The 15,191-nt window shown below is 35.9% G+C and overlaps 1 protein-coding gene across 1 annotated transcript; it reads left to right on the forward strand.

Annotated features, from left to right (window-relative positions):
• Positions 1–4: 4 nt before the first annotated feature.
• On the forward strand, positions 5–15,041 carry CFAP96 (cilia and flagella associated protein 96). The gene is made up of 8 exons (XM_061404192.1): positions 5–347; positions 2,758–2,943; positions 4,039–4,258; positions 5,634–5,771; positions 5,866–5,941; positions 7,549–7,728; positions 13,034–13,200; positions 14,800–15,041. Exons 2-8 carry the CDS (start codon positions 2,844–2,846, stop codon positions 14,846–14,848), a joined length of 930 nt encoding a protein of 309 aa, XP_061260176.1. The 5' UTR covers positions 5–347; positions 2,758–2,843; the 3' UTR covers positions 14,849–15,041.
• Positions 15,042–15,191: the final 150 nt, after the last annotated feature.

Consider the following 15,191-nt stretch of genomic DNA (forward strand, 5'->3'; position numbering starts at 1 on the left):
GGAGCGAAAGTCCTAACGAATGATGGATGCAGGTCCTCCGCATCTTCTTGACGTCTTTCTGTTTGTGTCTTCCTCGATCCGTATGCGAACCCTCCACCGAGCCTCCCGCAACATTCATTCTCGGAATGGATTCTCCCGTAGCCGGGGCAACGCGCCGCAGAAGGTCTCCGCGGCTAGGCGAGCGTGCGGACCGGCTGCGTGGCGAGGTCCAGCGCGGGAATAGCTCGCGCGGGGGCTGCTTCGTGGCGCTGGTCGCTCCTGCAGCTTGGCTTGGACTGGAGCTGGGACAATCTGATCTCTGATCTTTGTACCCTTCTCCGAGGCGACTTGGTACTCGCAGCCATCAGGTACTGTCTTTTAGATACCTAGCTACTCTGAACCTCTGTTTCCCTAATGGGACATCATTTTCCCCAGAAGTTTTCTGTCCCTCCTTCATCCCCTAGGGCACTTTATCTATAACTTTGGAAGGGTACTTGCCGTGTTCCACTGTGTTATACTTGCCTTGTCTAAGACAAGATAAGCTCCCTAACAGCAGTATCTATGCCTTTTAAAATCTCAGTTTTATAACTTCTACCAGCAAGCCCTACTCAGGAGGGTTTTGCAAAACGTTAAATAAGTGAATGAGTGATTTTGCCAATGCTGTTCAAGAAGAGTTCAGTTCAGTCACTCAGTCGTGTCCGACTCTTTGTGACCCCACGAATCACAGTACGCCAGGCCTCCCTGTAGTGGAAAAATTCAAGGCAAAAACTCCCCTTTTGTTCCCTTTCCTTTCTATCCTCTGTGTCACACTTCGTTGGGTGGTTCCTATCTTCCTGGAGCCCACAATTTAGTGAGGGAAAACAGCAGTTAATTCAAGATCCTTACAATTCAGTTCAGTTCAGTCGCTCAATCATGTCCGACTCTTTGCGACCCCATGAACTGCAGCACGCCGGGCCTCCCTATCCATCACCAACTCCCAGAGTCCACCCAAACCCATGTCCATCGAGTCAATGATGCCAGCCAACCGTCTCATCCTCTGTTGTCCCCTTCTCCTGCCCTCAATCTTTCCCAGCATCAGGGTCTTTTCCAATGAGTCAGCTCTTCACATGTGGTGGCCAAAGTATTGGAGTTTCAGCCTCAACATCAGTCCTTCCAATGAACACCCAGGACTGATCTCCTTTAGGATGGGCTAGTTGGATTTCCTTGCAGTCCAAAGGACTTCAAGAGTCTTCTCCAACACCACAGTTTAAAAGCATCAATTCTTCGGTGCTCAGCTTTCTTTATAGTCCAACTCTCACATCCATACATGACCACTAGAAAAACCAAGTGAGGGAAAACAGCAGTTAATTTAAGATCCCTACAAGGTGAATGTAAAATAACCCAATATAAAATAAGCATCCATGATCAGGGCTTGGAGAGGGAAGTACATGGCGCTATGATGAAGTGAATTAAGGAAGTGAAGAATGAGCTAAACAATCAGAAGGATCAGTATTTATTGAGGAAGGAAAGGGGTAGGCACAGTGAAGTACCTGCCGAAAGTGAAACAGCATGTGCTAGTGTCCTGTGGTTGGAGAGAGGCCGACTTGAGAACTGAAAGACAGTTGGAGCTTAGGTTCCAGGGAGAGGGGTTCCCATGGTGACAGGTGAGGGTGATAGTGGCCTTATGAGCCATTTAAAGGATTTGAGCCCCTGTAGCAGCACAGGAAGACTTTAAGGTTGCAGTGGAGATGGAGCCTTGAAACATGAAACAAATTGAATTAGTGCCCTCCAACTGACTGACTTTTAGTTTTAAAGCATAGGTGATCAGAGGCAGGATGGCAAGGAGGAGGAGAGGATGAGCCACAGATTCAAATAGGCAATCCTGTCATTGAAACAGCTTGCTCTAAATTCAAGGCAGAAGTTTCTTACCTTGGATTATAAACTGGGAAGTGTAAACCAATGTTTGTTTTAATCATCAACCTATGTGTCCAGTATCTAGATATAGTTGGCTTCAAAAATATTACCATGAAATGGAGGCAAGTATTCTTAGCTCATTGGTCCAACTTTTTAGAACGTATCTAATTAAAGGAAACATCTGAAAACGTAGTTGCATATTTAGAGTGATATTTCAAGAACTCATAGTTGCAGTCTGCTCTATAACAAATACTCTGAATTCCTTGTAGCTTTTGTTTTGCTGTTCTTCGTGTTTATCTTGCTTAGTCAATTGTCCTCTCTTCCTATCCCCGTTGTGAACTGATTTTGCCAAGTGGCACATTTGTTATATACATTTAAACTTGAAAAAATTCAAGAACTATAGGGTAATGCCTAGGTGTGTTGTACATTCTGTAAAAGTAAGTTATAATTTTTAATACAAGGGACAATGTAGTATGTTTAGATAGAAGGGTTTAAACTAAAAACGACTGCCTTATATAATTAAGATCTTTCAGTCAGCTTTGAACTTCTCAAAAGAAGGATGTTGTTTATACAGTGTTTATACCACACTGTACCGTCATAATATTACTGTTTGTGACGGATGAATGGCAGTGCCACCGATAAACATTTCTTTGTAATTTGTGGATATTTCAGCTGGAGACTCAAGGGGAAGGTTCGTGGTGATAATTTTGAGTCTCTGTTATTCCCCCTCGGCCCCACAAAGTAGATTCTTTCCCCATGTATAGCTTGGGACTGTTGTTTTATGATGTAACTATGTGCATGTTAACACTCATAGTTTGGACTGAAACTATTTTGGACTGAAAGTTAGAATCACCTTTTCCCTAAATTTTCTCCTGTATTTTTCAGTGTAGTGTAGAATTTTGCTATAGAAGTAGCACTAAGAAACCCGCTGAAGTCACCAGCATAGAGCACCCAGCCAACAGGGAGCAGCCATGCCTGCGGAAGGAGGGAAGACGGATATGGAGAGGATTGGCCTCTTCAGTGAGATGGAATATATCACTGTGGGGGATAAATATGTGTCACAGTTTAATCGTAAGTATAATTTGGTTTTCTTTACAGCCTAAGAGTGGATGTTCCCTCTATAAAATTTTGATTTTAATGTTTGTTAAATGATCTTTTTAAATGGTCTGTATTTTAAAGCTTTAGGTATAAAGTTGAAAACACCTGTGAAATTTTAGTAGCGGTAAGAGATCTTTTTTTTTGTAAGATCAGGAAGCTCGTTTTCTTGGACTATCCTACTTTCATATATTCTCCTCATAGGTATTTGTATTTATTTTCAAGGTGCCTGGCAGTTTTCTTCCAGAATTTTTGTTTGTTTGTTTGTTGTTGTCTAATCGCTAAGTTGTGTTCGACTCTTTTGCAAGCCCATGGACTGTAGCCCTCCAGGCTCCTCTGTCTGTGGGATTTCTCAGACAAGAATACTAGAGTGAGTTGCCATTTCCTTCTCCAGGGAGTCTTCTGGACCCAGGAATCGCCCCAATCTCCTGTCGCTCCTGCATTGGCAGGCAGATTCTTTAGCACTGGCACCCTACCTGAAAAGCCCAAAAAGGGAATCACAACCATGAAGGGACTGAACCATTGGCTTTTTTTTTTCCCTTAGTTGGGACACTACTATACAAATAGCATTTACATTTACATCTAAAATGGCCATCCATGATCACTTTCTTGAAAATGAAGTGCCAAATAAATACCTGAGAGATTTTTAGAAGAGTCATAAATAAAACAATAAAAAAGAATATGCTGATATGGAACATCTCTAAGATAAATTGCTAAAAAGGCAAGATGCAAAACAGTTTCCTATGGGAAAGCATTGGGTTCAGTAACCTGTAAGGCCTCTTCCAGCTCTCAGATTCAGAGTTTAAGAGAATCTCAATCTAATTATTAAAATGTTTTAATGGAAATGCCTTAGTTCTTACTGTCAGTGAAGCCTTTGATATGGATCTTTCAGTGACCATTTTGAAACAGCATTTAAGAGCTCAAAACTCAATGGCTCGAGTCACATTATGAAACTTTTCTCTGTTGCCCTGGTGTTCTAGTGGCAAGGATCAGGAAAGTTTTCTATTATTTTTCATGTCCTTTTATTAATGGTGAGCTCAAAATTGTCATATTCCTATTTTATCTTTAAAGGACCTTTTAATGAATCTGCAAGCAAAAATAGACAGATTCTACCCGGGGGATCCAAAGAAATGTCCAATCTCCAGGCAGGTTATTTTGACCCCCATTTTGTAAGGATTTTTGAAGGTGAAAGCTATGTCAATCCGAATCAAGTGAGGAGACGGTACGTGATGGAAGAAGCCAAGAAAAATCTAAGCAAAGCGTTCCTCCCTAGTAATGGAGAGAAAAAGCCGTAAGTATTGGGGAGAAAATCTTAAAACTATCTCCTGCATCACTCTCTCTCCTCCAGCCTAAATTATTGATTTTTCTGTAGGACTTACTTATGTATGACTCATTTTTTAAAGTGTGACTTTTAGGTTAAGTTTGTGTTAGATGGAGACAATTATATTGGGTGATTTAAGTTGCGGGGTAATTGATTAAGTAGATTCTCATTGTCACATTAAATTTTTAGTCATCTATGTCACTATTTTCTATCAGTTTATACTAATAAAACCAACTAAATAATGAAAATAAGTTTTAGTTGAAAATTTTGCAATAGTCAGACTAGAAAAAAAATTGCCTTGGGTCATCAAGTTTGTGGCCTTGACTATTTTTTCTGCTTTTTAAAACTTTAAAAAAGTATAAATAAAAAATGTGAAATTAGGAGAAATCTTTTTTGGGTAAAAAGGATAATTTATCAAAGGTACATTGTTTAAAAATCATGATGAAGTTACATGTAGGGGCTTAACGGTATTTTAGTTGTAAAAATTGTCAGGATAAGTTTCTTTTTCTTTAACCTTTAAATCCTTAAACTGATAAAATCATATAATCTATATGATATACTATAGCTGAGTTTTATAATATGATGTTAATTCACACTCAGTAACATTGACTCTCAATCTAGAGTTTATGACAGATGAGGATTAGTTGAAAAATAATTTTGTGCTTATTTGTGATTTTGAGATTAGTAAAGCTTCAGTCTTCCAAGTTAAATTGTCTTTATTAAAAGTAGAGAATGTCTTCTTTTCTGTTATTATAGTTTATCTTTTCCTACCTTTGTACACTTTGGAGAAGTGTGAACTATTTATTATTATTATTACTACTTTTTTTGGGTTTCTTTCTTTTCTTCGTAGATGTAAATTCCAATGTGTATTTTTGGGGCTACTACTTTATTTCTTTTTCATGTAACATATGTATTTTATCCTTTAAACAACTTTTTTTGTGTTCAACTTTCCCATCCCCTGGAACTAATATAATATTGTCAATAAACTATGCTTACATAAAAAATAACTTTAGAAAAAACACAGCGGAAGAACACACAAAGGGTCTATTTATTCTTGTGGTTAATTGAACTAATGTAAACTCTTCTAACCTCCTAGAGATTACTAAAGCCTTGTTTATGTAGAACATTTAAAATGGAATTTTTGACTTTGAATAATAGGGAAAAGTAGATTAAAAAAATAACAAAAGAGTTTTTTTTTTTTCTTACCAAAGTTAGGCAAGTCAAATCTACTGCGTATATTTTGCTCTTCTTTCAATAATATTTTATAAATTTTGGTGAAATACATATAACACAAAGTTCACTATTTGAACTTGCTTATTTTTGTTCTCATTACACTGTATTTAAGCTGTGGATTAGGAAGTTACTATGGAACCATAGGGGGACCAGTCCCGTTTTTCAGTGCTCAGTCTAAACCCAAAGAAAAATATGAGCCACCTGGAAAGAATTTATACACAAACCCAGGAAAGAAAGGAACTGGATATGGGTAAGATATTCCAATACTTTCATATCATTTGTTTTGAATTTAAAAAATTTAATTTCTGAACCCTGAAGTCATCATCATTATTTTCCTTCCTTAGCTATGCAAATATTACCATAGGTAAGCAGTTTTCACACTCTTCTGATCTCTATGATGCAGCAAAACTAAATAACAAGGTAAAGGAATCTCCTGTAACTTATTTCAATCTTTCTCTTATTTAGTTGACTTAGAGAATTCACTTGTGATCCAATTAGGGTTTATTTTGTTTTATCTATTTGTGTTATGTGGGCAATGGCAGATTGATGTTTAGGAATTGTAATAATTTTACCATTTTGATTTTAGATTCCCTGGCTGAGCTTTAATTCCTGCCATAGTTTATCTTCCATCTCTCTAAACTAGCTGTGAGACTTCTGTCAGTGTGGCCTGATCAACTCTGCTCTATTTTGATTCTAAGCATTGTATCCTAATCCTTAGCTGTATTCCCAACACACCCTAATATTTTGCGCCTAAGAAAGTAGTGGTAGTCCTTTTGGGCTGATCAGGCCATTATGGTGAGTGAACAGAATGGAAGAGTGTTGGGGAGAAGGGAGGAAGTGGAGACTAGAGAAGGATATAAGCTTTTAAATTTTCATTTTTTTTTCAGCATGCAGTCTTCAATAATTTTGGCTATGGTGACTTTAAATGGCAGTGAGATAGATGGAGGAGGGCATGGCAACCCACTCCAGTATTCTTGCCTGAAGAATCCCCATGGATAGAGGAGCCTAGCGGGCTATAATCCATAGGGTCGCACAGAGTCGGACACGACTGAAGTGACTTAGCATGCGTGCACACACGAGATAGAAGGCTGGTGGCCAGTTTTGCAAATGGGCATGTCCAAACCCAGGAAAAGTTTTCTGTTAAATTGATAAACCTTGGTCATTTGAAAATAGTCATCTCTTGTTTCTAGTATGGACTCTTCACTTTATATAAGATTCTATGTAAACTACTTTTTACATAGAATAGAATAATATATTCTATAGGAATGATACCTAAGATATAAATACGTACAAGGCAGTTTTATCAATAGCTTAGTAATTAATCTTTCATCCTAAGTTTATGGATATAAGATACTTTTCTCTCTTTAGAATAAAACTCTTTCATTCCACATTTAGAACTTACTATTCATAAGTCAGAAATTTTATGTCCCTGAATTTCCTAAAATAATATTGTAACATAAAAGTGTTGTAGTTTAAAAAGTAAGTATTCCTTATTCTTAGGAGAAAAGCTGACTTTTTTTTGAAGGCCTACCGTGTGCCAGGTACTTTGAATACATAATCACATTTAATCTTTGTCGCAGCATTAAGGGTCGGGGGAATGTTACGATCGTCATTTATAATTGAAGAAAATGTGACACTGAAAGGGTCAGTAACTTTCCCAGTGTCCCTGGGAAATGCTAGAAAGCAGGAAGGAGTTAGGGCTTGAACTAGAAACTGACTTTTATTTTTAATGCATTATATCATATTATAGAAAGTTAATAAAGATTTGCTCAAGTGATATATCTATATACATCAAATAAGTTTATATTCAAGATGAACAATCATAGCTGTGCTTCTTCCTAAGCATATCTTTTGTATCATAAAAATAGAACATAGCAAAGGAATGTTTTAAAAAAGTGAACCCAGCAGTATATACTTAAACAATCTACATGCTTATATTAAAATTTAAAGTTAAATTAACTTTATGTTACTTGCAGTGTTTAGTGATTTTTGCTATCTAATATAATTTCAAACTCCTTAATTTACAGAAAGAGAATGAAGAACATCGTCGTTTACTTAAAGGGACAGCTTTCAAATTAAATCTTTACCCAAGGGAATATTTTGATACCAATCCTTACATGTCTGAGAAACCTTTACCACCAATTAAAAAAGTAGAGAAGAAAGAAACAGTTGGAAACCCTTTTAAGCCCTCTTCTCCTGGCAAAAAGGCAAGTTAAAGTTTTTAGAATGAAAAAATATTAAGCATCATATAGAAATGTTGCCTCTTGCTGTCATATTATTTCATTTCCCATTTGTTTATATTCATGCCATGAATCATGGAACCCGTTTTGATGAAATTATGATAAGTCATAGAGTGTGGATACCATAAGGAATAATGATGCCCTTATGAAATAATTATTCAGTTCAGTTCAGTTCAGTTCAGTCTCTCAGTTGTGTCCAACTCTTTGCGACCCCATGAATCGCAGCACACCAGGCCTCCCTGTCCATCACCAACTCCCAGAGTTCACTCAGACTCAAGTCCATCGAGTCAGTGATGCCATCCAGCCGTCTCATCCTCTGTCGTCCCCTTCTCCTCCTGCCCCCAATCCCTCCCAGCATCAGACTCTTTTCGAATGAGTCAACTCTTCACATGAGGTGGCCAAAGTACTGGGGTTTCAGCTTTAGCATCATTCCTTCCAAAGAAATCCCAGGGCTGATCTCCGCAGAATGGACTGGTTGGATCTCCTTGCAGTCCAAGGGACTCTTAAGAATCTTCTCCAACACTACAGTTCAAAAGCATCAATTCTTCGGCGCTCAGCCTTCTTCACAGTCCAACTCACATCCATACATGACCACAGGAAAAACCATAGCCTTGACTAGACGGACCTTTGTTGGCAAAGTAATGTCTCTGCTTTTGAATATGCTATCTAGGTTGGTCATAACTTTCCTTCCAAGGAGTAAGCGTCTTTTAATTTCATGGCTGCAGTCACCATCTGCAGTGATTTTGGAGCCCCCAAAATAAAGTCTGACACTGTTTCCACTGTTTCCCCATCTATTTCCCATGAAGTGGTGGGACCGGATGCCATGATCTTCGTTTTCTGAATGTTGAGCTTTAAGCCAACTTTTTCACTCTCCACTTTCACTTTCCTCAAGAGGCTTTTTAGTTCCTCTTCACTTTCTGCCATAAGGGCGGTGTCATCTGCATATCTGAGGTTATTGATATTTCTCCCGGCAATCTTGATTCCAGCTTGTGTTTTTTCCAGTCCAGCGTTTCTCATGATGTACTCTGCATATAAGTTAAATAAGCAGCGTAACAATATACAGCCTTGACGTACTCCTTTTCCTATTTGGAACCAGTCTCTTGTTTCATGTCCAGTTCTAACTGTTGCTTCCTGACCTGTATACTGATTTCTCAAGAGGCAGGTCAGGTGGTCTGGTATTCCCATCTCTTTCAGAATTTTCCGCAGTTTATTGTGATCCACACAGTCAAAGGCTTTGGCATAGTCCATAAAGCAGAAATAGATGTTTTTCTGGAACTCTCTTGCTTTTTCCATGATCCAGCGGATGTTGGCAATTTGATCTCTGGTTCCTTTGCCTTTTCTAAAACCAGCTTGAACATCAGGAAGTTCACGGTTCATGTATTGCTGAAATAATTATTACTCATCTCTAAAGTATTTTAATTTACAATGAATTTTCTAAGCACCTGTCTATATCTTAGGTATAGTTTTTCTCAAAACCATAAAAAGTTAGGCCATCTTTAGTTTTTGAAGGGTGGTTAAAATGAAGTGTCTCCCTTCTGCTGAGGTTTACAAGTGTGAATAAAAATCAAAATCTCCCTTATAGTTTATAGACTTAGTTTATACCTTAGTTTTTTTTTTCTGTGAATTGTGTGTTCCTTTTCTTGCAAATGTTCAATTAAGATATTTGTCTTTTTCATATTGATCTGTAAGATCTTTTCATATATTAAGGATATTGTTTTATCATTTTTGTTGAAAATAATTTTTCTAGTCTGTTGAGTCTTTGACTTTGGTTATAATATTCTGTTCTATTCAGAAATAGCAATAATGATTTATCATTATAAAATATAAACTTTATAATGATAAAAACACATAAAATAATGATTTTGTCAGTCCTCTGTGCTGAGTTTGTGTCATTCTCAGAATAACTTTCCTTCCCAGCAACGTTAGTGAAATATGCATTCTTGATTTCTTAACTAGTTTTATCTTTTTGCATTTAAATTTTCATCTGGAATATATTTTGATGGTAAGAACAAGGTAAGGATCGAGCTTTTATCTTTTTCAAAATTCAGTTTTATGGACAGAAGGATGCTTTGAGGGGAGGATGTGTTCCATAGCTTGATTGCCTTTGTGGTTTCAAGGGTGTATCAGTCAGTCAGTTCAGTCGCTCAGATGTGTCTGACTCTTTGCGACCCCATGGACTGCAGCACGCCAGGCCTTCCTGTCCATCACCAACTCCCAGAGTTTACTCAAACTCATATCCATTGAGTCAGTGATGCCATCCAACCATCTCATCCTCTGTTGTCCCCTTCTCCTCCTGCCCTCAATCTTTCCCAGCATCAGGGTCTTTTCAAATGAGTCAGCTCTTTGCATCAGGTGGCCAAAGTATTGGAGTTTCAGCTTCAACATCAGTCCTTCCAATGAACACCCAGGGTGTTCATTTAGGATGACTGGTTGCATCTCCTGGCAGTCCAAGGGACTCTCAAGAGTCTTCTCCAACACCACAGTTCAAAAGCATCAATTCTTCAGCACTCAGCTTTCTTCATAGTCCAACTCTCACATCCATACATAACTACTGGAAAAACCACATCTGTTAAAACTCACAGAATCTGTAAACTTAAAATGGGTGCAGCTTATTATACTTGGACTTAAGTAAAAATTTTTTTTAAAGAGCCAATTGTTCCTGATCTCACAGATAGAATAATTAACACCCCTGTTTTGAAATGCCACTTTATCAAATCAAAATTCCCAGTTTTAGTGTTTTTTTCCCCCTGAATTTTCATTCTATTTAATTGATATTTATTTCTATCAGTACCAAACTATTTTTAATTATTATTGCATTTTAATATTGGGTGGTCTAGTCTCTTCTTATTCTTAAAATAAGTTTATATGACTGTTTTCCAGTAGTATTATTTAGAACTTTGGAATTATTTTGTGAAGTTCTGAGGAAAAAAGACCTTTGGTGTTTAGCTCTAAATTGAGATCTTTAGATTTTAGATTGTATTAGCATTTTTATACTTTGAATCTTCTTATCTAGAATTAAGCTACTTACAGAAACCTTTATTTGTCTTGTAGATTTTTATATTTTGTTTCACATAGATTTATGTATCATATTTATTCTTATTTTAAGGTCCTGGTCAATAGTTTCTTTTCCCCATCAATCTCCTTATATTATTTGTTCTTATTAAAACATCTGATTTTTTTAAAGTAACTGGCACTTTATTAAATTTTATATTCTAATAGTTATTTCATTGATTCTCTTTGGATCTTTAGATATATGATTATATTATCTGCAAATAATTTTGCTCCTTCCTTTCCAATATTTCTCTCTCTCATGTCATGCTTGTGCCCAGTGTTTAGACATGACATGAGGATCATGGGAATACCTCTAGCGTTCATGTTTAAATAAATAAGACTAAATCAGGAATGTTTGTAGAATTATATTGAATGTTTTAGTATAATCTATCTAGACCATCTATGTTTTTCTCCATTAACTTATTATAAGGTGAGTAAAAGTAATATATTTCTTGAAGTGATTCTCACTTGACTGTGTTGTATTAATCTTTAAGTGTGATACTGTGTTTTATTTGTTAATATTTTATTAAGTATTTTTGCATCAATTATTATAAGTGTTGTGACTGGTCTGTATTTTTTACATTCCTTGTTCTATTTTGATATAAGTAGATGCTAGCATCTTAAAGTAAGAGTTTAATAGCATCAAATATATCTTTTCCTTGAAAATTTCAAAGACTTCTCATAGTAAATGTTCTGAGCTTAATTTCTTACATGATGTCCATCTATTTTCTGTAGGTGTCCTCTCTTTGAGTCACTTTGACAATATTTTTCTTTGAGAACCATTCATTTAATTCAGGTTTTCAAATTTGTCAATGTAGAGGTGTAAAAAAATATTATCTTACAGTTTTTGATATTCCATGTATGTATAGATTTCTTCCACCTATTTCTCAATCTTTATAATATAGATTTACCTGTTAATTTTTTAAGCATCATCTGGTGAGTTGGTTTACTTACCATATATATTTTTCCATTTTCTATTCATCTGTTTTGCTTTTACATCAATTAATTAATCAACTGTATTTTCTTTAGATTCCTTATTATTTGTTGCTTTTAAGCGAATCCATATGTCTCAATCTTGATAACTTGAAAAATAACAACCGTATCTTTCAAATAAATCACATTTTCTTATATATCTGGCTTAGACACTGTAAGAGAAAGGATGCCTAATTAAATGGATTATTGTGATTGAATAGACTTTTCTTGGTGACCATATATGATGAAAATCCTGTTAATATGTATCAGTTTAAAAAGTCAAAGTAAATGTTTGTTTTGCATATAGGTCAAAAATGATTGACTTCTCTTAATAGATTATAAGAAAAGTACAACGTATAGTACAGTTATTCCTCAGTATCAATGGGGGATTGGTTTCAAGACCACTGCCCGCTACCCCCAGAATACCAAAATTCAAGGATGCTCAGGTCCTTTACATAAAATGGCCTAGTATGTGTGTGTAACCTTTGCACATCCTCCTGTATAATGTAAATCATCTCTAGACTACTTACAATATCTAATACAATGCAAATACTATGTAAATAGTTTCCTGTGCATGTCAAGTTCAACTTTTCTTTTGGGGAACTTTCTGGAATTCTTCATTTAAAAAATATTTTCACCCTGAGATTGGATGAATTTGAGGATGCAGACCTTGCTGGTGTGGAGGACTGATTGTGGGTTATGTTTGCCTCTTACTCTCTTTTTCTATGTGCTTTTCCTTTATTTTTATTAAAAACTTTTTTTTCAGTATCTTCCCCATCATTTACTGATGTTTACTGAACTTGTCTTGTGCCAGGCTTCCTTTTGGATAAACCTTACTTCTGGCCTCATCTTTTGTCCTCTGGTTCTGAACCCTAACTTCTTCCTGTATCAAAATACATGTGACCTGGCTCTCACTCCCTCAGGAATGGACTCACATCCTGTGTAGTTCATAGCCTGATCTGATAAACTCACTAATATATTAACTGTTGGCAATAGTTTAGAATATTACCTTCTTATAACTATATGCATTTTAATAGAGAACTTTTGGAATTATTGTGTCTTAACCCATAAAATTGGTGGTAGGAAGACCCTTTGATGGTATTTGAATTAAACAGAATAAACAGTTTTCTTTAAATGTAAAACCAGCTCCATGTACAATACACAAATATGTATGACTGTTTTTCACATTTAATTTTTGTCAGAAGCATTTTGACAGAACCACATTAAATTGTCTCGTTTTTACTTGTAGGCTGGTGGAATGAAGGCAGGAACATTTGATCCTTACCCTTCACATTCTGCTGACCCTTACGTGGTTAAATTGAAAAGCCCATCCAGCAAAAGTGCTAAGGTTTTCCATCCGCCAGGTGGACCAAAAAGCAGACCAATTGAAAGTATAATGGCTTTGAATGTCAAAAGGTAGTAATATTAGCCCATAAATTATTTCCTGCTTTTAGATTTCTTCAGAGTAATATCTTTTATTTATATATACTTTTAAAAGTTGACAAATCTGGGTGACTTTAGAAATCTCAGCTGCTTCTTTATACCTGCCCTCCCCTGTAGAAGTTCTTTCCCATCTTCTGAAATTCCCAATTGAAAAAGCTTAATTTATCTGTACCAAACAGACACAGTTTCGATCCCTGGGTTGGGAAGGTCCCCTGGAGAAGCAAATGGCAACCTACTCCAGTATTCTTGCCTGGAGAATCCCATGGATGGAGGAGCCTGGTGGGCTACAGTCCATAGAGTCACAAAGAGTCAGACATGACTGAAGTGACTTAGCATGCATACATGCATATATATATATATATATTTCACTTAGCAGTACATATTAACATTGTCTGTTTCTTAAAAGGATCTTTTGACTCATTAAATTGTTAATCTCTGTATAGGCCCCAGACTCTCAGTAATTGTGTGGACTCTTAATGACACTTATTCTGTCTTTAACTTTTAAATAACCCTCTATGAGAACTAGAAATATTCTGATTAATTAAAAATACTTCGAGGAAAAGTATATGTATATTATTCACGTATCATAAAACTCATATCTTTCCTAGGTTTTGAGCACTCTCAAAACTGAAAAGTTCTTAGAAGTTCAGAATATAATTTAGAAAAGGACAGCCTGTCATTCTTTTGTTATATGTGAAAGATCATAAATACTAATAATTCATTTGATTCCCTTTCTGCCTATTCACTAAAAAAGTTTTAATGCCAATTTGACTGACTTACATATTTCTAACTTCATTGTAATCATACAATGGATTGGGAAAAGGACATCAAATTCATATGCCTTTTGTAGAAACACTAGCATCTTTATTACTTGTAGATAATGATTGTAAGAACATCATTATTATAGTCACAAAAGTAAGGCTGCCCTTCATTATTTATATAGTTTAACTGTTGTCTATAGGAATATTTTTTTGCAGGCTAGTTGGTAGAGGATTCATTTGGGAAACAAAGATGTGGAGCCTTTTTTCCATGTCCTTTGACCTTTATCCTTTGACAACCGAACTGACAGTAAAGTTAGAATTTTCCTCAACACACTCACATTCAAATGAATGGAATTTTGTGTGGGGTGGGGAGGAGTGTGGTTTCAAGTTGTGTGGCTATCCGGAGAACAGAGCTGAGAAAATTCTATGATGCTCTAGCACACATGTTTAAAGCAAAGGAAAAAAGTATCGATTGTTCAGAAGTTTATCATTTGTTTAGTATTTTGAGTTTATTAAAATATCTTTTTTTTACATTATCACAAATATTATCCTAAATCAAGTTTTAGCTTCTTTTAGCCTAATTTTAAAACTCTGAGAAGTAGTATTTAAAAGTAGTAGTAGTATTTAGTCTCATAAACCATTTTTTCCCTCTTATATTACATTTTAAAAGTATATCTGATATACATGAAGCTTTTTCTTTAGTGAGAAAGTTTGGTTTTGTTTGGATTGTTAACTTTTAATTGCAAAATGTTTTTTTTACAAGAATACGCAGATTTATCAAATTAAATGTGCATTTATTTTCCAATTTTAGGGCACTAAATACGAAGAACTACAAGACTGCTTCAGTACAGTCCTATTAGCATCTGGAAGACAAATAACCTTACAGGTCCTGACTACCAAAAATACACTATCAAGTGCTTATTATTTGAAAAAGTATATAAGATGTGTGGAACAAATAGCTCAAACATTTAGAAGAAATTTAAGGCTGTGACTCTAATGCTCTTCCTTCTTTTCCTACTGTTACATCAATAAATGACTAGTATTTGTTAATAATTGCTCTGTTTCTTGATCTGTGTTTCTGAGGAGATGTTTAGGACTGTTTGAAACTGTTATAAAATCTCAAAGTGTACTCTTTAATTTGACATATTTTGCTCCTAACATTAAGAATATTGCCGAGTTGGAGGGTAGGTATGAAAATGGGGA

This window comes from Bos javanicus, chromosome 27 (assembly GCF_032452875.1).
Source record: "Bos javanicus breed banteng chromosome 27, ARS-OSU_banteng_1.0, whole genome shotgun sequence".
NCBI lineage: Eukaryota > Metazoa > Chordata > Mammalia > Artiodactyla > Bovidae > Bos > Bos javanicus.

Coding starts and splice junctions, on each gene's coding strand:
- CFAP96 (XM_061404192.1), top strand. CDS start 2,844: ATGCCTGCGGAAGGAGGGAAGACGGATATGGAGAGGATTGGCCTCTTC. Junction 5,772..5,865: donor AAGAAAGGAACTGGATATGG/GTAAGATATTCC, acceptor TTCCTTCCTTAG/CTATGCAAATATTACCATAG. Junction 7,729..13,033: donor CCTCTTCTCCTGGCAAAAAG/GCAAGTTAAAGT, acceptor TTTTACTTGTAG/GCTGGTGGAATGAAGGCAGG.